Genomic DNA, 20,536 nt, shown 5'->3' on the forward strand with positions numbered 1-20,536 from the left:
CACACATATACACACCCCCACACACGCGCGCACACACGCACCCACATCCACACACACACATATACACCCCCACACATGCACACACGAGCAGAGACACACACACACACACACACACACACCACACACTCAAACACAGACACACACACGCATTCAAACACAGACACACACACACTCAAACACACACAGACACACACACACACAAACAAACTCAAACACAGACACACACACACACACTCAAACACATCCACACAGACACACACACACACACGCACATCCATGCACACACACCCATACACACACACATGTACATACACACACACATATACACACCCCCACACACGCACCCACATCCACACGCACATACATACGCACACACACATATACACCCCCACACATGCACACACGAGCACACACACACACCCCCACACACACGCAACCACATCCACAGACACACACCCACATCCACACACACACACACACACACACACACACACACACACACACACACACACACACACACACATCCCCACACCCACACCCACACACGCACATATACACCCCCACACATGCACACACGGGCGCACACACACATCCCCACACACGCGCGCACACACACACACACACACTTACATCCACACACACACACCCACTTCCACATCCACACACACACATACACACACGCACATCCATGCACACACACCCATACACGCTCACATGTACATACACACACATACACACCCCCACACACACACGCACCCACATCCACACACACACACACATACACACACACCCACACACACACACATATACACCCCCACACATGCACACACCCACATCCACACACACAGACACACACACACCCCCACACCCACACATATACACCACCACACAGGCACACACAAGCACACACACACACCCCCACACACACGCAACCACATCCACACACACACACTTATACACACACACACACACACACATACACACACGCCCACACCCACCTCCCCACACCCACACCCATACCCACACATATATACCCCCACACATGCACACACGGGCACACACACACACACCCACACACGCGCGCGCGCGCACACACTTACATCCACACACACACACCCACTTCCACATCCACACACACACATACACACACGCACATCCACACACGCGCGCGCGCACACACACACACACACACACACTTACATCCACACATACACACCCACTTGCACATCCACACACACACACACACACACACACACACACACACACACACACACACACACACACACACACACACACACACACACACACACACACACACACACACACACACACACACACCGGAACATTCACTCAATAACACAGGATTATGAAGACACAGGATAGACACATACACAAACCAGGATATCACAAGGATCAAAGCTGTTAACATCATCTCTTGCTTGTGGGATTAAGAGAGACAATTTAGACCATCGTGTCCTTTCTGAAACTCATGAAGAGCTTTCAGTTAGTTTTGCTGTGCACCTCCCCCCCACACCCCCACCAAAGCTTTCCGCAGTTTGGCAAATCAATTTCATTCAGATAATGATACAACTCCCTCTTGAGAGCCTCAACTGAACAAGCCGGTGGCACAGTCTCAGTGTACTCCAGACCTGAACCACTCGCTGTATGGAAAAGAAATCTCTCCTATCACATTGCTTCTGACCACTAGACACTGTGACTCGTGATCTTTCTACCCATGGGAACAGTGTCTCCCAATCTACTCTGTCCTGATCACTGATAATGGGAACTGCAGACGCTGGAGAATCCCAGATAACAAAGTGTGGAGCTGGATGAATACAGCAGGCCCAGCAGCATCTCAGGAGCACAAAAGCTGACGTTTTGGGCCTCGACCCTTCATCTCTGATTGCCCTGATCGCTGCTGGTTTTCACTGTGTTTACCTGAAGTCCCTCATCCCTGGAGCCAGAACCTTTTCTGCACTTGCTCCAATGCCTTCTCATCTTTCCTCAAGTGTGGCTGCAGGCTGGGATAGCCTTGATAACTGTGGCATGATAGGGATAGAGCTGGGGGACGTGATGGAGTTGGGTCTGGGTGGGATGATCTTCAGAGGGTCAGTATGGGCTCGATGGGCCAAAGGGCCTGTTTCCGCATTGCAAGGACAGTATGTATGCAAACAGGACACAATCCTCCAGTTGCAGCTGCTGCTCTGTGCCAGATTATCATTCTCCATACACTTCACAAACCCAGGAGCCACAGATCGAACAGAAGATGTACTTTGACCAAGCTTTTCCTCAATTATTTCTTTTTATAATTTTTATCATTAAAATGGTGATGAATATGGCAACTTATACTGGATAAGCATATGGACGTACATGGAATAGTGTAGGCTAGATGGGCTTCAGATCGGTATGACAGGTTGGCACAAGATCGAGGGCCGAAGGGCCTTTACTGTGCTGTAATGTTCTATGTTCTATGTTTATACAAATCTCACTGTATTTTCATAAATACAGTGACAATTCCTATTCTATTCTATCTGATATCAGAGCTCCTGGTTCTTTTGAAGCAAATGTACAATTTTTGCAATTTTCTGCTTTAAATATCTCCTGTCAGCCCCACCAGCCTGTCTCTGTGTCCTCTTGAAGCCTCTCACTGACCCCTCACAGTTTGCAATCTTTTCATTTCAGTGCCACCTGGAAATGTCAAGACTGGGCAGTGCCTGCTCTTGTATTGACCCTTCATAGTGATTGAGGGAAACCCTCAGCAATCCCAAAATAAATCTTCCTCCAAACCAAGAAACAACCGAATGTTACTGTTCTCTGCCTCCTGTTGCTCAGCTGACTCTGTGCTGTGATTGTTCCTGACCCTCTATAAGTCTCAGACAAGCTCAGCGTAGGACACATTATCAAACACAATTCACAGAACTGGGTACGTTACATCAACCACACAACCAGCATCAACTCCTGTGCTATCAAATACCTGAGAACATAGAACACAGCACAGCACAGGCCCTTCAGCCCACAATGTTGTGCTGACCTATTATCCTACTAAGATCAATCTACCCTGCATACCCTACATTTTACTATCCTCCACGTGCCTAGCCAAGAGTCGTTTAAAAGTCTCTAAAGTATCTGACTGCACTATCGACCACCGGCAGCACATTCCACACACCCACCACTCTCTGAGTAAAGAACCTACCTCTGATATCTCCCCTATATCTTCCTCCAATCACCTTAAAATTATGTCCCCTCGGAATAGTCATTTCTGCCCCAGGAAAAAGTCTCTGACTATCCACTCTATCTATGCCTCTCATCATCTTGTAAACCTCTATCAAGTCACCTCTCATCCTTTTTCACTCCAATAAAAAGAAGACCTTAATGCAATTTAATAAACCTGTTTCACCCCTAATTAAATCTTGCTAAATGTATTAAATGAACCGCCAACCCCCAAACCTAAAGAATTGTTGATATTTTCAGTCTCAGATCATGATTTCTGAAAGATATCCCGTCACCAAGCTTAAACAGGTAGGCTGAACATTGTCCTGTGTTGTTGGAAGACACCTGATGGCTGTGCAATTCTGCCGGGGTCTACCATTAACCTGCTCACACGCCAGGAGACAGCGACCTCTATCCCTGAGACTGTCACCCAGTGACAGCAAACCTCTGTCACAATCTCACCAAGGCTCATTTCTCACACAAATGGAAAGCTTTTGCTGCAGAACATTCTCCTTAAACCAGTCTAGAATTGCTGACTTTCTTCTGTATGTTCACAGGATGCGGCAGTCACTGGCCGGACAGCATTTATTGCCCATCCCAAATTCTCCCGAGTGGAAGTTAAGAGTCAACCACGTTGCTGTGGGTCTGGAGTCACGTGTAGGCCAGATCAGGTAAGGATGGAAGTTTTCTTCCTTAAAGAATATTAGTGAACCAGAGGGGTTTTTCAGACAATTGACAGTGAATCAGAAGGTGGCTGAGAGTCACAGCAGCAGAATTCTGGGAGACATCGCCACAGGTCATCACAACTGCACAGCAGGTCAGAAAGAACCTGGTGTCAAGGTGTGGTTAAACCTGAAACGCTACAAATTGTTTCCCACTGTACCTCCTCCTTACAGAGGGATCTTGATCAGATGGGGAAGTGGGCTGAGGATTGGTAAATACAATTCAACACAGATAAATGTGAGATGTTGCACTTTGGAAAGTCAAACCAAGGCAGGATTTATACAGTAAATGGTAAGGTCCTGAGGAGCGTTGTGGAACAGAAGGACATTGGAGTACAATTACGTAGTTCATTGAAAGCCATGTCACAAGTAGACAGGATGGTGAAGAAGGCATTTCGCACGCTGGCCTTCATTGGTCAAGGCATTGAGATTAGCAGTTGGGACATTATGTTACAGTTGTATAAGTCATTGGTGAGGCCGCACTTGGTGTATTGTGTACAGTTTTAGTCACCCTGTTATAGGAAAGACATAGTTATACTGGAAAGTGTGCAAGGAAGATTTATAAGACTGTTGTTAGGGCTAGTATGCTTGAGTTATAGGGAGAGGTTGGCCAGGATAGGAGTTTGTTCCTTGGAATGTAGGAGAATGAGGAGTGACCTTATTGAGGTGTGTAAAATCATGAGGAACATAGATAGGATGAATGTATATAGTCTTTTTCCCAGGAATGGGGAATTGAAAACTAGAGGTTGAAGGTCAGAGATTTAAGAAGGACTTGAGGGGCAACTTCTTCACGCAGACTTTGTAGCGAATTCCCTGGAATGGGATTTGGATTTGGAATGTTTTGGGGTATTTGCACTCTATACCAGGGAGTGTAGTAACAGACAGAGCCAGTCTGGCCTCAGTGGGTCATTCTGGAGAAGGGTGTTCCTACCTGCCACCAGGTGGAGTGGGCTTCAGCACAGATCACCTCGAGAATGTCCCCAAGCTGCATGAGTAAGGCAGGGCCTGTGTTCCCAGGCGGCTGGGGGGTTCCATTGTATCGCCTCACCACTTGCATCTTTGGTAACCCTGAAAGCAGAAAGGAGCTCTGTCAGCTGTTACAGAATGCCTAAAAAAATACATCAGGCCATTCAGCCCATCAGGTGGTGCTTGCTCTCTGAAAGAACAACTCACTTTGTACCAAACGAAACCTTCCCCCTCACCGTGACTCCCTCCATATCTACAGTCTGTGTTTTCGTCTGCTTCAGGTTACCAATTGTCTTTTGAAAGCTCCCAATGATCCACCCTAGACCACACTCTCAGGCCAGATACAGCCCAGATCAGGACATTTTCATTTTCATGAGGAGAGCGAGACAGCTAGACAGAGAGAGCACCAGGAGGCTGCCGGGAAGGTAACGTTTTTTTCCCACTTTAAAAAGCTTACCTCGAGCGGGCGAGGTCTTCATTTATTTGGGCAGCGGCTGAATGCGAGACACTACACGTGTCGTGTCTCCCACCCGCCCTCCTCCTCTAACCAAGAAAAAAAGACTTGGTGGGGGTAAGGCTTTTTCTGTTTCACGTTTCTTTATATATATATCGTGTGATTGCCAAAAACCTTTTGTTTCCTTTTTCATTTATCGAAGTTAAGTTTAATAATGTCAGGAGATCCCACACCCGTGTCGTGCTCCTCTTGCTCAATGTGGGAGCTCAGGGACAGGGCTGATGTCCCCGACTCCTTCACATGCAGGAAGTGTGTCCAGCTGCAGCTCTTGTTAGACAGCATAACAGCTCTGGAGCTGCGGATGGACTCACTTTGGAGCATATGTGATGCTGAGGGGGTCGTGGATAGCATGTTTAGCAAGTTGGTCACACCACAGATTAGGATTGCGGTGGGAGAAAGGGAATGGGTGACTAAAAGGCAGAGGAAGAGCAGGAAGGCAGTGCAGGTGTCCCCTGCGGTCATCTCCCTCCAAAACAGGTATTCCGTTTTGGATACTGTTGGGGGAGATGGCTCACCAGGGGAAGGCAGCAGTAGCCAGGTTCATGACACCGTGGCTGGCTCTGCTGTACAGAAGGGTGGGAAAAAGAGTGGAAAGGCAATAGTCATTGGGGATTCAATTGTAAAGGGAGTAGATAGGCGGTTCTGCGGTCGAAAACGAGACTCCCGAATGGTATGTTGCCTCCCAGATGCACGGGTCAGGGATGTCTCAGATCGGCTGCAGAACATTCTGAAGGGGGAGGGTGAACAGCCAGTTGTCGCGGTGCATATAGGCACCAACGATACAGGCAGAAAACGGGATGAGGTCCCACAAGCAGAATTTAGGGAGTTAGGAGCCAAGTTAAAAAGTAGGACCTCAAAGGTAGTAATCTCAGGATTGCTACCAGTGCCACGTGCTAGTTAGTGCAGAAATGAAAGAATAGCCAGGATGAATGTGTGGTTTGAGAGATGGTGCAGGAGGGAGGGGTTCAGATTTTTGGGACATTGGAACCGGTTCTGGGGAAGGTGGGAATATTACAAATTGGACGGTCTACACCTGAACCGGACTGGAACCAATGTCCTTGGGGGTGCTTGTGCTAATGCTGTGGGGGAGGGTTTAAACTAATGTGGCAGGGGATGGGAACCAAATATTGGACAGAAAAGAGGTGGTAATGAAAGCCTGTAGGGAACTAGATAATGGAGTCAGTGTGACTAAAGGGAATAGTAGCCGGGGAGCAGATGATGAACACAAAGTGACAGGTGATCTGAGGTGCATTTGTTTTAATGCGAGAAGTATAGTGGGCAAGGCAGATGAGCTTAGGGCTTGGATCGGTACCTGGAGGAATGATGTTATTGCTATTACTGAGACATGGTTGAGGGAAGGGCATGAATGGCAACTAGTTGTCCCAGGATATCGCTGCTTCAGGCGGGATAGAGAGGGAGGTAAAAGGGGTGGAGGAGTTGCAGTAATGGTCAAAGACGATATCACAGCCGCACTGAAGGAGGGCTCCATTGAGGACTCAAGCAGTGAGGCAATATGGGCTGAACTCAGAAATAGGAGGGATGCAGTAACAATGTTGGGGCTGCACTACAGGCCTCCCAACAGCGAGCGTGAGATAGAGGTACAAATATGTGAACAGATGATGGAAAGGTGTAGGAGAAACAGGGTGGTGGTGATGGGAGATTTTAATTTTCCCAACATTGACTGGGATTCACTCAGTGTTAGGGGTCAAGATGGAGCAGAATTTGTAAGGTGTGTCCAGGAGGGTTTTCTACAGCAGTATGTATGTAGTCCAACTCGGGAAGGGGCCATACTGGACCTGGTGTTGGGGAATGAACCCGGCCAGGTGGTTGATATTACAGTAGGGGACTACTTTGGAAATAGCGACCACAATTCCGTAAGTTTTACAATACTCATTGACAAGGATAGGAGTGGTCCTAAAGGAAGAGTACTAAACTGGGGGAAGGCCAACTATACCAAGATTCGGCAGGATCTGTGGAATGTAGATTGGGAGAAACTGTTTGAAGATAAATCCACATTTGATATGTGGGAGGCTTTTAAGGAGAGGTTGATTAGCGTGTAGGAGAGACATGTTCCTGTGAAAATGAGGAATAGAAATGGCAAGATTAGGGAACCATGGATGACAGGTGAAATTGTGAGACTAGCCAAGAGGAAAAAGGAAGCATACATGAGGTCTAGGCGACTGAAGACAGGCGAAGCTTTGCAAGAATATCGGGAATGTAGAGCGAATCTGAAAAAAGGGATTAAGAGGGCTAAGAGAGGACATGAGATATTGCTGGCAAACGTGGTTAAAGAAAATCCCAAAGCCTTTTATTCATATATAAAGAGCAAGAGGGTAACTAGAGAAAGGATTGGCCCACTTAAGGACAAAGAAGGGAAGTTATGCGCTGAGTCAGAGAAAATGGGTGACATTCTTAACGAGTATTTTGCATCGGTATTCACCAAGGAGAGGGACATGACGGATGTTGAGGTTAGGGATAGATGTTTGCTTAGTCTAGGTCAAGTTGACATAAGGAAGGAGGAAGTGTTGGGTATCCTAAAAGACATTAAGGTGGACAAGTCCCCAGGTCCGGATTGGATCTATCCCAGGTTACTGAGGGAAGCGAGAGAGGAAATAGCCGGGACCCTAACAGATATCTTTGCAGTGTCCTTAGACACGGGTGAGGTCCCAGAGGACTGGAGACTTGCTAATGTTGTCCCCTTGTTTAAAAAGGGCAGCAAGGATAATCCAGGTGATTATCGACCGGTGAGCCTGACGTCAATGGTAGGGAAGCTGCTGGAGAAGATACTGAGGGAAAAGATCTATTCCCATTGGGAAGAAAAAGGGCGTTTCAGTGATAGGCAACATGGTTTTGTACAGGGATAATGGGAACTGCATATGCTGGAGAATTCCAAGATAATAAAATGTGAGGCTGGATGAACACAGCAGGCCAAGCAGCATCTCAGGAGCACCTAACCCTAACCCTAACCCTATCGCTTTTGTGCTCCTGAGATGCTGCTTGGCCTGCTGTGTTCATCCAGCCTCACATTTTATTATCATGGTTTTGTACAGGGAAGGTCATGTCTTACCAACTTAATAGAATTCTTTGTGGATGTGACAAAGTTGATTGATGAGGGAAAGGCTGTAGATGTCATATACATGGACTTCAGTAAGGCGTTTGATAACGTTCCCCATAGCAGGCTGATGGAGAAAGTGAAGTCACATGGGGTCCAGGGTGTGCTAGCTAGATGGATAAAAAAACTGGCTCGGCAACAGGAGACAGAGGGTAGTAGTAGAAGGGAGTTTCTCAAATTGGAGACCTGTAACCAGTGGTGTTCCACAGGGATCTGTGCTGGGACCACTGTTCTTTGTGATATATGTAAATGATTTGGAGGAAGGTGTAGGTGGTCTGTTCAGCAAGTTTGCTGATGACACTAAGATTGGTGGAGTAGCTGATAGTGAAGGGGACTGTCAGAAACTGCCGCAGAATATAGATAGACTGGAGAGTTGGGCAGATAAATGGCAGATGGAGTTCAATCCGGGCAAATGCGAGGTGATGCATTTTGGAAGATCTAATTTCAAGGGCGAACTATACATTAAATGGAAAAGTCCTGGGGAGAATTGATGCACAGAGAGATCTGGGTGCTCAGGTCCATTGTTCCCTGAAGGTGACAAAGTAAGTCAAGGAAGGAGCTCAAAAATGGTCTGAGGAGAGCCAGGAGGGGGCACGAGAAAGGCTTGGCAGAAGGAATCCGGGAAAACACAAAGGCATTTTACACTTACGTGAGGAATAAGAGAATGATCAAAGAAAGAGTAGGGCCGATCAGGGATAGCATAGGGAACTTGTGTGTGGAGCCTGAGGAGGTAGGGGAAGCCCTAAATGAGTTTTTTGCTTCTGTCTTTACGAAAGAAACGAACTTTGTAGTGAATGAAACCTTTGAAGAGCAGGTGTGCATGCTGGAATGGATAGAGATAGAGGAAGCTGATGTGCTGAAAATTTTGTCAAACATTAAGATTGACAAGTCGCCAGGCCCGGACCAGATTTGTCCTCGGCTGCTTTGTGAAGCGAGAAATGCAATTGCTTCGCCACTTGCGAAGATCTTTGCATCCTCGCTCTCCACTGGAGTCGTACCTGAGGACTGGAGAGAGGCAAATGTAATTCCTCTCTTCAAGAAAAGAAATAGGGAAATCCCCGGCAATTATAGACCGGTAAGTCTCACGTCTGTCGTCTGCAAGGTGTTAGAAAGGATTCTGAGGGATAAGATTTATGACCATCTGGAAGAGCATGGCTTGATCAAATACAGTCAACACGGCTTTGTGAGGAGTAGGTCATGCCTTACAAACCTTATTGAGTTTTTTGAGGATGTGACTAGAAAAGTTGATGAGGGTCGAGCTGTGGATGTGGTGTATATGGACTTCAGTAAGGCATTTGATAAGGTTCCCCATGGTAGGCTCATTCAGAAGGTCAGGAGGAATGGGATACAGGGGAACTTAGCTGCTTGGATACAGAATTGGCTGGCCAACAGAAGACAGCGAGTGGTAGTAGAAGGAAAATATTCTGCCTGGAAGTCAGTGGTGAGTGGGGTTCCACAGGGCTCTGTCCTTGGGCCTCGACTGTTTGTAATTTTTATTAATGACTTGGATGAGGGGATTGAAGGATGGGTCAGCAAGTTTGCAGACGACACAAAGGTCGGAGGTGTCGTTGACAGTGTAGAGGGCTGTTGTAGGCTGCAGCGGGATATTGACAGTATGCAGAGATGGGCTGAGAGGTGGCAGATGGAGTTCAACCTGGATAAATGCGAGGTGATGCATTTTGGAAGGTCGAATTTGAAAGCTGAGTACAGGATTAAGGATAGGATTCTTGGCAGCGTGGAGGAACAGAGGGATCTTGGTGCGCAGATACATAGATCCCTTAAAATGGCCACCCAAGTGGACAGGGTTGTTAAGAAAGCATATGGTGTTTTGGCTTTCATTAACAGGGGGATTGAGTTTAAGAGTCGTGAGATCTTGTTGCAGCTCTATAAAACTTTGGTTAGACCGCACTTGGAATACTGCGTCCAGTTCTGGTCGCCCTATTATAGGAAAGATGTGGATGCTTTGGAGAGGGTTCAGAGGAGGTTTACCAGGATGCTGCCCGGACTGGAGGGCTTATCTTATGAAGAGAGGTTGACTGAGCTCGGTCTCTTTTCATTGGAGAAAAGGAGGAGGAGAGGGGACCTAATTGAGGTATACAAGATAATGAGAGGCATAGATAGTTGATAGCCAGAGACTATTTCCCAGGGCAGAAATGGCTAGCACGAGGGGTCATAGTTTTAAGCTGGTTGGTGGAAAGTATAGAGGGGATGTCAGAGGCAGGTTCTTTACGCAGAGAGTTGTGAGAGCATGGAATGCGTTGCCAGCAGCAGTTGTGGAAGCAAGGTCATTGGGGTCATTTAAGAGACTGCTGGACATGTATATGGTCACAGAAATTTGAGGGTGCATACATGAGGATCAATGGTCGGCACAACATTGTGGGCTGAAGGGCCTGTTCTGTGCTGTACTGTTCTATGTTCTATGTTCTAAGTCAATAGGGTGGTCAAGAAGGCATACGCATGCTCTACTTCATTGGGCGGGGTATTGAGTACAAGAGTTGGCAGGTCATGTTGCAGTTGTATAGGACTTTGGTTCGGCCACATTTCGAGTGCTGTGTATGGTTCTGGTTGCCACATTACCAAAAGGATATGGATGCTTTGGAGAGGGTGCAGAGGAAGTTTACCAGGATGTTGCCTGGTATGGAGGGTGCTAGCTATGAAGAGAGGTTGAGTAGATTAGAATTATTTTCATTAGAAAGACGGAGATTGAAGGGGGACCTGATTGAGGTCTACAAAGTCATGAGGGGTATAGACAGGGTGGATAGCAAAAAGCTTTTTCCCAGAGTGGGGGACTCAATTACTCGGGGTCATGAGTTCAAAGTGAGAGGGGGAAAGTTTAAGGGAGATATGCATGGAAAGTTCTTTACCAGAGGGTGGTGGGCACCTGGAACGCGTTGCCAGCAGAGGTGGTAGACGCAGACATGTTAACGTCTTTTAAGATATATTTGGACAGGTGCTTGGATGGGCAGGGAGCAAATGGACACAGACCCTTAGAAAATAAATGACAGGTTAGACAGAGGATCTTGATCGGCGCAGGCTTGGAGGGCCGAAGGGCCTGTTCCTATGCTGTAGGTTTCTTTGTTATTCCAGATTTGGACCACTCACTGAATTGAAATATTTACTCTCCTGTCTCATCGGATCCTTAGAGTGTGGAAGCAGGCCATTCAGCCCATCGTGTCTACACCAAACAGCCTCCCATCCAGACCAGTTTAATAATATTGTCCCTATAACAGGGCAACCAGAACTGTACTCAGTATTCCAGAAGAGGCCTCTCTTATCTGAACAACCTCAACGTGACGTCCCAGCTCCTGTACTCAAAGGTCTGAGCAATGAAGGGAAGTGAGCTCAACGCCTTCTTAACCCCCCTGTCTACCTGTGATGCAAATTTCAAAGAATCCCTGAGTCTCTCTGTTCTATACATCCTGTATTTGCTTTATTTCCAAAATGTTATACCTCACATTTATCCAAATTAAACTCCATCTACCTCTCCTCAGCCCATTGACTCAATTGATCAAGATCCCTTTGTAATGGATGTGAGTTTGCTCACTGAGCTGGAAGGTTAGTTTTCAGACGTTTCATCACCATTCTAGGTAACGTCATCAGTGAGCCTCCGACAAAGCTTCGTCGGAGGCTCACTGATGATGTTACCTAGAATGGTGACGAAACGTCTGAAAACTAACCTTCCAGCTCAGCGAGCAAACTCACACCCAGAACCTCAACCTGAGCCACAAATCTTCTCAAAATCCCTTTGTAATCTTCGAAAGCCTTCCTCACTGTTGACTCTACCACTATACCACTAATCTTGGTATCATCCACAAACTTACTGACCATGCCTCCTATATTGTCATCCAAACCATTGATATAAATGACAAACAAAAATGGACCTAGAACTGATCTCTGTGGAGTACTGCTGGTCACAGGCCTCCAGTCGGATAAACAACTGTCCACTGTCAGGCTCTGTCTCCTGCCGTTAAGTTAATTTTGTATCTAATTGGAAAGCTCACCCTGAATCCCATGTGACCTAACTCTACTAATTTTTTTACCATGCGGAACCTAATCAAACGCTTTACTAAAATCCAAATAAACAACGTCTAACATTCGGCCCTTAACAATTGCTTTGGTTACTTATTAAGAAATTCAGTCAGGTTTGTGAGATGCGACTTTCCTTGCACTAGGCCATGCTGAGTATTCCTAATCAATCCTTGCCTCTCCAAGTGTATGTAAGTCCCTTCTTTCAGAATCACCTCTGAAATATATAGTTCTTTGAAAGGTCCCCTTACTGTCGAGTTACTCTGTCTGGAGCATGTAGTCTCATTTCTGTCAACTGTATCGGCTGTTCCTTGAGCCATAGTGATTGATCTGATAGGACAGTGGCATTTGGCTCTGTACAAAGCTTAACTTTAATGAGATGTCCAAATCGAATTGGTTGCAACCCTAACTTCCCCTCAGAATGGTATGGCTATCATCTGTACCGGTGACTGTGCTACCGTACAGTTTTCCCAACATAGACTTCTTTTGTCACGGCTGGGCACCGCACATGCCTGTGAGGTTTTATTGTTTCACAGCATTGATAGTAGTCTCAGTAACAGCTCTTTGGTCTACTCTTTAAAGAGATGAAAGACACACCAACAGACAGTGTTCGTAGCCTATAGCGTGGATATTGAGTTGGTTCTTTGTGATAAAGTCATCCTTCTCCCCCCGGGATAGTAGGAACTGCAGATGCTGAAGAATCTGAGATAACACGGTGCGAAGCTGGATGAACACAGCAGGCCAGACAGCATCTTAGGAGCAGGAAAACTGACATTTCAGGTCTAGACCCTTCTTCAGAAAATGCAGAAAGAGGGCAAAATGCTGAAGAAGGGTCCAGACCCGAAACGTCAGTTTTCCTGCTCCTAAGATGCTCCTCGGCCTACTGTGTTCATGCAGCTCTACACCTTGTTAGCTCAGATTGTCCCCCAGGGATTTTATTGAGAGTCTTCCTGGTTGCTGATTCAAGCCCAGTTTCCATAATTTTCTCTGAAGTCAAATTTTCCATGGACTGTAATAAATCTGCCAAAGACTCATCAAGAATACCAATAACAATTCTGTCTCAAAATTCCATGGTCACAATGTTTCACTGTTATTGTAACATTAATCATATTAACAAAGTGATAATTAATAGAATTGGCTGTGGATTTCCATGGCTGCTGAACTCTTCTGTTGAATCTTGTTTAAGAATTATATTTATTCTCAGATTAAATAGACTATTAAAGCCTGCTCGAACCTTTCTGATTGTATCTGTGTCTTCTTTCATATACAATTGCATATTTAGAACATAGAACATCGATGTTGTGCCGACCTGTCATACCGATCTCAAGCCCACCTAACCTACACTATTCCATGTACGTCCATATGCTTATCCAAATGACAACTTAAATGTACCTAAGGTTGGCAAATCTACTATCATTGCAGGCAAAGCGTTCCATTCCCTTACTACTCTCTGAGTAAAGAAACCACCTCTGACAACTGTCCTATATCTTTCACCCCTCAATTTAAAGCTATGCCCCCTCATGCTCGCTGTCACCATCCTAGGAAAAAGGCTCCCTCTATCCACCCTATCTAACTCTCTGATTATTTTATATGTTTCAATTAAGTCACCTCTCAACCTTCTTCTCTCTAATGAAAACAGCCTCAAGTCCCTCAGCCTTTCCTCATAAGACCTTCCCTCCATACCAGGCAACATCCTAGTAAATCTCCTCTGCACCCTTTCCAAATCCTTCTTATAATGCAGTGACCAGAACTGTACACAATACTCCAAGTACGGCCGCACCAGAGTTTTGTACAGCTTCACCATAACCTCTTGGTTCCGGAACTCGATCCCTCTATTAATAAAAGCTAAAACACTGCATGCCTTCTTAACAGCCCTGTCCACCTGGGTGGCAACTTTCAAGGATCTGTGTACATGGACACCGAGATCTCTCTGCTCATCTACACTACCAAGAATCTTACCATTAGCCCTGTACTTTGCCTTCTGGTTACTCCTACCAAAGTGCATCACCTCACACTTGTACTTGTTTTACTTGTTTAGTTTGAGATTATTTTTAATTTTGGAGCAATTCTGTGCCCTAAGAAATGGTTTCCTTCAGATGTCCAATCCTGAATTCTCTGTGGCCCATCTATTAAATCTAGCTATAATGTGTATACGTCTTTTTATTTCAATAAAGCTGTTTTAAATCAATTGCATCTGAATTCACTATTTTATTTTCCACTAATTTTTAAGGATTCGGCAATAAATAAACACTGATTACTTCAGAGCCAGGTATTTTGCATGAAGTTAGTTGATCATTTCTCAAACGTAGGTGTTGCTATTTAGGCCAGGATTTCTTGTTGACCCAGAGAAGGCAACAGGGATGTATCATAAATACTGGTAGAGCCTGCAATGTGCACTTCCCATGAATTAAAAACTGCAAAATTGTGAGCTTTAAAGCTATCAGCGTTTCCATATTTCAGAATCGAAATGGTTTTAATTTTCTTAAATATTTAAACTAGATAATAGCAATGCTGCAGTGCTTTATCTATGAGCTTTCTGAAATCTACTACAGCGATGCTGTTGTATTTCCTCCTGATTAAATGTTAGCTTCTGTATTACAGCTTGAAATTCTATAAACAGGCAGAGTTGCATCCCTGTACTGCTTACTGGTGAAAATCTTGCCTTTTTACTGCACTTTCTGACCTTTGAAAATTTTCCCTCCAGTTGCAGCCCCTTCTTCATGGCCCAAAGTAAAATACAAATCATCTCCCACAATTTTTCAATCAATTTCTGCAGCTGCAGTTGAATTTGCACTTTGAATGATCATAATCTTTAACATTCTTTTAACAATCTTCCTCAGCGGCCCAGTTCCTGCTCCAACAAATGCTGCTGATGGCTGTTTGGTTTCAGGTTTCAGCTGTTGACTGACTGACTGTGTTATCTTAGAGAGACAATGTCCTTAAAGTGGCCAGATTATCGCTCTTCTGAACAGCCTTTCCTCCAGGGTCACATGTTTTCTTTCCATAATCATTACTTTGAGGTAAAATTGCCATCGTCCCAGATTTACCGCAGGGCTGCTCTCTCATTAGAGAGAGACAACCATCAGAGTGGTCCAACCTGAAGGTCACCATGCCTCAGGCAAGGGGAGAGTTTGAGAAGGTAGGACCCAGATGGCGAGCTGAGCCAGGGAATGGTTAACTCAGTTGGTGTGATCTCTTGCAGATTTCAGGGTGGAAAGGGAGAAACATTTCCCCTAAGTTGAACGGTTAATAACCAGGGTGCAGAGATTTAAGTTAAAGGGCTGGAGGTTTAAAGGGACTTTGAAGAAGATTCTTTCACTCAGAGAGGGTGGTAGAGACAGAACCATTACAACATGGAAGAATTATTTAAATAATTACCTGAAGGACCAAAACATACAAGGCTCCAGGTCTGGTGCTGGAGAATAGGACAGAGTAGACAAGTGCTTGATGACCAGCACAGACATGATGAGCTGAAGGGCCTCTGCCCATGATGTCAAATTCTCTGAAGAACCAGAGACAACACATCCCTCTCCACTGGGAACCTGTATTAGTACAATGTATTATCCAATTCTCCATTTAAAGGCCATGTGACATTATTTGATTTGGTGGTGCTTCATGAAGGTTTAATAGGAGCTTCTTCAGAAGCATTACATTATACAACAGGAGTGACAGTCAGACAGATTCACGAGAATGACACAGGTGCTACAAGTGAGCGCTCACACAAACAAGGAAATTAGAAAGCTAAGAAACAATTTGACTGAAGTTTTGAAGATAATTAGGGTGAGCAGATTGGACAGATTGGCTAGTTGGAGAATCCAGGAAGGAGGAACACAGTCTAAACAAATGTGCTGAAGGATCTCTTTCCTCAATGTGAAAAAGAAACCTGACTGTTCAAGAGAGAAATTCAGAAACACCTTTAGACAATAAAAAAAATGACAGTAGGGGTTGGAATTCCTCCCCCCACCAACCAGGAATTGATCCTAAAATACTGCTTGGCCTGCTGTATTCATCCAGCTCTGCACTTTGTTGTCAATGATGCTGGCTGCTGTTTTCATTTTAAACCTGAGACTGATGGACATTTACTATCCTGAAGTGTTTAGTGTTTATGGGGCAGGGGCAGGAGAGTGCTATTAGGTCCCAGATCAGCAATGACATCCCTGAATGACAGAACAGCTAGAGGGGCCGAAGAACATCCTCCTGTTCTGGTGTTCCTGTTTGCACTTCAAAGTGGTACCAGCTGTGGGAACTTGGATCTGAAGAACAAAGAATTCTGTTTTTCAAGTCAAAACATGATTAGAGGGAGATGAAATCTCACGAGTTCACTCATTATCTAACCATCTACTCAGTGTGTCTCTCAGCAGGTTATGTCACTGCAGCTGAAGAACTCACAAGTGATGACAAGTGGAAACAGATTGTGAAATGTGGCAGGAACACTGATCTGATGGAGACTGAAACAGCACTTTGTGGTAAAGTGTCGGTGGGACTCATTCTTCTATCCCTATCACTCTATCACCAATGACAGTTCCTTTAGCTCCCAGGGTCCTAAACTCAGTAATTCAGCCCCTAAACCTCACTCTCTCCCCTCTTCTGTTTTCTTTACAATGTTTCTTTTAAGCTGCGAGTTTGACCAGATTTTGTTGTCAACTGTCCAAACATCTCTTCATGCAGATGACTGCAACTCTCTGTTAAGAGGTGATCTAATTGAGGTCTTTCGGATATTAACAGGAAAATACAGGGTAGATAAAGGTAAACTATTTTCACTGATTGGGAACTCTAGAACTAGGGGCATAGACTGAGAATTAGGGCTACACCATTCAGGAGACACACACACAGAGTAGTGGAGGTTTGGAACTCTCATCCTCAAACAGCAGTCTATGTTAATTCAACTCTTAAATTTGAATCTGAGATAGACACATTTTTATTAAGCAAGGCTACTAAGGGATATGGGCTGAAGGAGTTAGGAGTAGATGGAGTTGGGCCACAGATCTTCCATGATCTTACTGATGATGGGCCAGGCTCAAGGGGCTGAATGGCCTACTTGTGCTCCTATGTCCCTATCTCTTGCAAATCATTCACCCTCCCAGTTACCCAGATTCAAATAGGCCATGGTATCGTTCATCCACCTCCCACAATAATCATAACCAAATTGAAATCTCTCTGTCTCACTTTCTCAAATTCCAATTACCCCCTGCATTTTGGAAGAGAGGGAAAGGCAGTTCCATCTCCAGGATCGGGAAGTGGTGGGGGTGGGGGGGGTAGCATTTGGGTCAGGAAAGGGTCCTGGGAGTCACATGCCCCATGGCATGTGGGCAGGTCACGTAGGTAGGGCTGGGGAGATGGTCACTGGGAAAAGCAACAGGAGGGTAGGCTAAAAGGGTGGTTTCTGAAGAAAGGCCAATCTCTCAGTGCCGAGGGAGTGGGGATAGAGGGGAATGGAGAATGCTGCCTGCTCTTTCATCTCCAGATTCAATTTGCACTTAAATTGAAATTGTCAAACTCCCCGATGGTGGGAGCAACTTCACACAACGTGGATCCCAATTCAGGAACAGAACTAACGCATTAACCAACTCACAGTGTACTTCATGAAGTGACGCTATATCTCTAAAAATTATTGGTCAGAATGCACTTTAAGGCAGATGTTAAAGCCCTGGAAAAAGTTCAAAGGAGATTTACTGGAATGATACCAGGAAAGAGGGATTTGTACTATGAGAAAAGATTAGCGAGATTGGGCTTATTCTCCTTGGAGCAGGGAAGATTAGGAGGTGACCTTATTGAGGTGTTCAAAATTATGAACGATGTTGACAGGGTAAAGAAGGATTTTCTGTTTCCATGAGTTGTTAGGGCTAGTAGTAGCTAGGGGGTCACAATTTCAAGATGGTCAGCAAGAGGGCTTGGAGTGAGGTGAGGAGAAACCTCTTTACTTGGAGAGTTTTTTTCAACCAATAGATTAGATTAGATTCCCTACAGTGTGGAAAAAAGCTCTTCAGCCCAACAAGTCCACACTACCCCTTGGAGCATCCCACCCAGACCCATCCCCCTACAACCCATGCACCCCTGAACACTATGGACAATTTAGCATGGCCAATCAACCTAACCTGCACATCTTTGGACTGTGGGAGGAAACTGGAGCACCCGGAGGAAAACCACACAGACACGGGAAGAAGGTGCCCGAGGCTGGAATCGAACCTGGGTCCCTGGCGCTGTGAGGCAGCAGTGTTAACCACTGAGCCACTGTACTGCCCTATATTTTAGGATTTGGAATGCACTGCCTGGGAGAGTGATGGAGGTGGAGTCACAGGAGGTTTCAAAAGAGAGCTGGGTGAATGTTTGAAAGTGATGATGTTTGCAGACAGCTAACAGATAGGGCTGGAGAGTGGGACTAGTTGAATTGAATGGCCTTCTTCTGTACTGTGAAACACAATTATTCTATCACTGCTCTCGGGGAAGGAAAATCACTGTCCCTCCTCAAGGGAGCTCTCCATGTGATTCCAGTCCCACACTAATATTAGTTCCTCCACTAACTGCCCTCTGTGAGGGTGACAGAGAGGCTCAGTTCAATCAAACCCACTCATGGTCATTTCAGAAGGCAGCTCATTGCACCTTCTCAGGTCAGGGATAGTAGGAACTGCTGATGCTGGAGAATCTGAGGTGACACAGTGTGGTGCTGGAGGAACACAGCAGGCCAAGTAGCATCAGCAGGGCAGGAAAGCTGACATTTCAGGTCAGGACCTTCTTTCTGACCCCATTTCCTGACCTTCTCTGGTCAGTTAGGAGTAGACAATAAATCGCAGCCTTATCAGTGACATTCACACCCTTTGGATAAAGTAATTTAAATAAAGATTGACAGCAGCTGAAACACAAACCAATTCTGGAATTGTGAAAACTGCAGGAGCTGGCTGCGGAGATTCAGTCTAATTGTTTTGACGGTAACTTGTGAGTGAAGCAAGTTTCAACGTGGCTTTGGCTTGCCAATAAGCCACAGAGTGTGTAGGCAGGAGGAAGGTTTGATCCAACAGGTTCCCCGTGAGGAACACCCAGCAGCATGGGGTTACGGGGAAAAAGGAAAACACTGTAGTTTAGGCGTTTCCTCGCTTCCAAATATTCTCAAACACACTTCACAGCTGGGGGTGGGTTTCCAACTGCAGAAACTATTCTAATATCGGCAAACTGCACAGGCAATTAGTGCACAGCAAGATCTCATGAGCAAGCAGCACTGACAGTGTGACCTGATAAATAGTTTTAAAGATGTGGAGGGAGTGATAGGTCTTGGCTGACACATGAGCGAACATGCTCCTATTTTTCTGACTGAAGTAGCCATACAGGGAGATGGGAAGTAGATTAAAAAGCAGGACCTCAACGATTGTAATGTCTTGATAAGTCCTGGTGCCACGTGAGAGTGAGTTTAGGAACAGGAAAGTAGGACAGATGAAGTGTTGGTAATAGAGCGAGGGTTTTACATTCCTGGATCACTGGGAAGGTTTTTGTGGAAGGTGGGACATGTACAAACAGGCCGGTCTACACCTGAACCACGTCCCTGCAGGTAGGTTTGTTAGTGCTGATGAGAGGAATTTAAATTAGTCTGACAGGGGGAGAGGACACAGAATATCGATGAAACAGAAATATATCATGCTATAGCAAAGGAAACGAATCAAAGTGAGTTCAGCTCTGTTGAATGTCAGGGTGATTATTGGAAACTTGGTGAGATGGATCAGAAACTGGCTTAATAATAGGACACAAAGGGTAGTGGTAGAGGGTTGTTTGAGTGACCGGAGGCCGGTGTCCAGTGGTGTACCACAAGGATCAGTACAGGGACACTTATTGCTTGTTATATATGCAAATGATGGAGATGAAAACGTGGGGGAAATGTTAAGAAAGTTTGCAGGCAACACCAAGGTTGGTAGAGTGGTTAACAGTGAAGAAAGTGGTTGTAGGTTACAGGAAGCTATAGGTGGGTTGGTCAGATGGGCAGACCAGTGGCAGGTGATA

At 45.5% G+C, this 20,536-nt stretch overlaps 1 protein-coding gene across 1 annotated transcript in view; it reads right to left on the reverse strand.

Annotated features, from left to right (window-relative positions):
- Positions 1-20,536, reverse strand: part of LOC125456016 (guanine nucleotide exchange factor VAV3) — a 196,626-nt gene that overhangs the window by 24,297 nt on the left and 151,793 nt on the right. The window contains exon 20 of the mRNA XM_059648207.1: positions 4,864-5,000. Within this exon, the coding sequence (XP_059504190.1) occupies positions 4,864-5,000 (137 nt within the window). The remainder of the gene's footprint in view (positions 1-4,863; positions 5,001-20,536) is intronic.

This window comes from Stegostoma tigrinum, chromosome 8 (genome assembly GCF_030684315.1).
Source record: "Stegostoma tigrinum isolate sSteTig4 chromosome 8, sSteTig4.hap1, whole genome shotgun sequence".
Classification (NCBI taxonomy): Eukaryota; Metazoa; Chordata; class Chondrichthyes; order Orectolobiformes; family Stegostomatidae; genus Stegostoma; species Stegostoma tigrinum.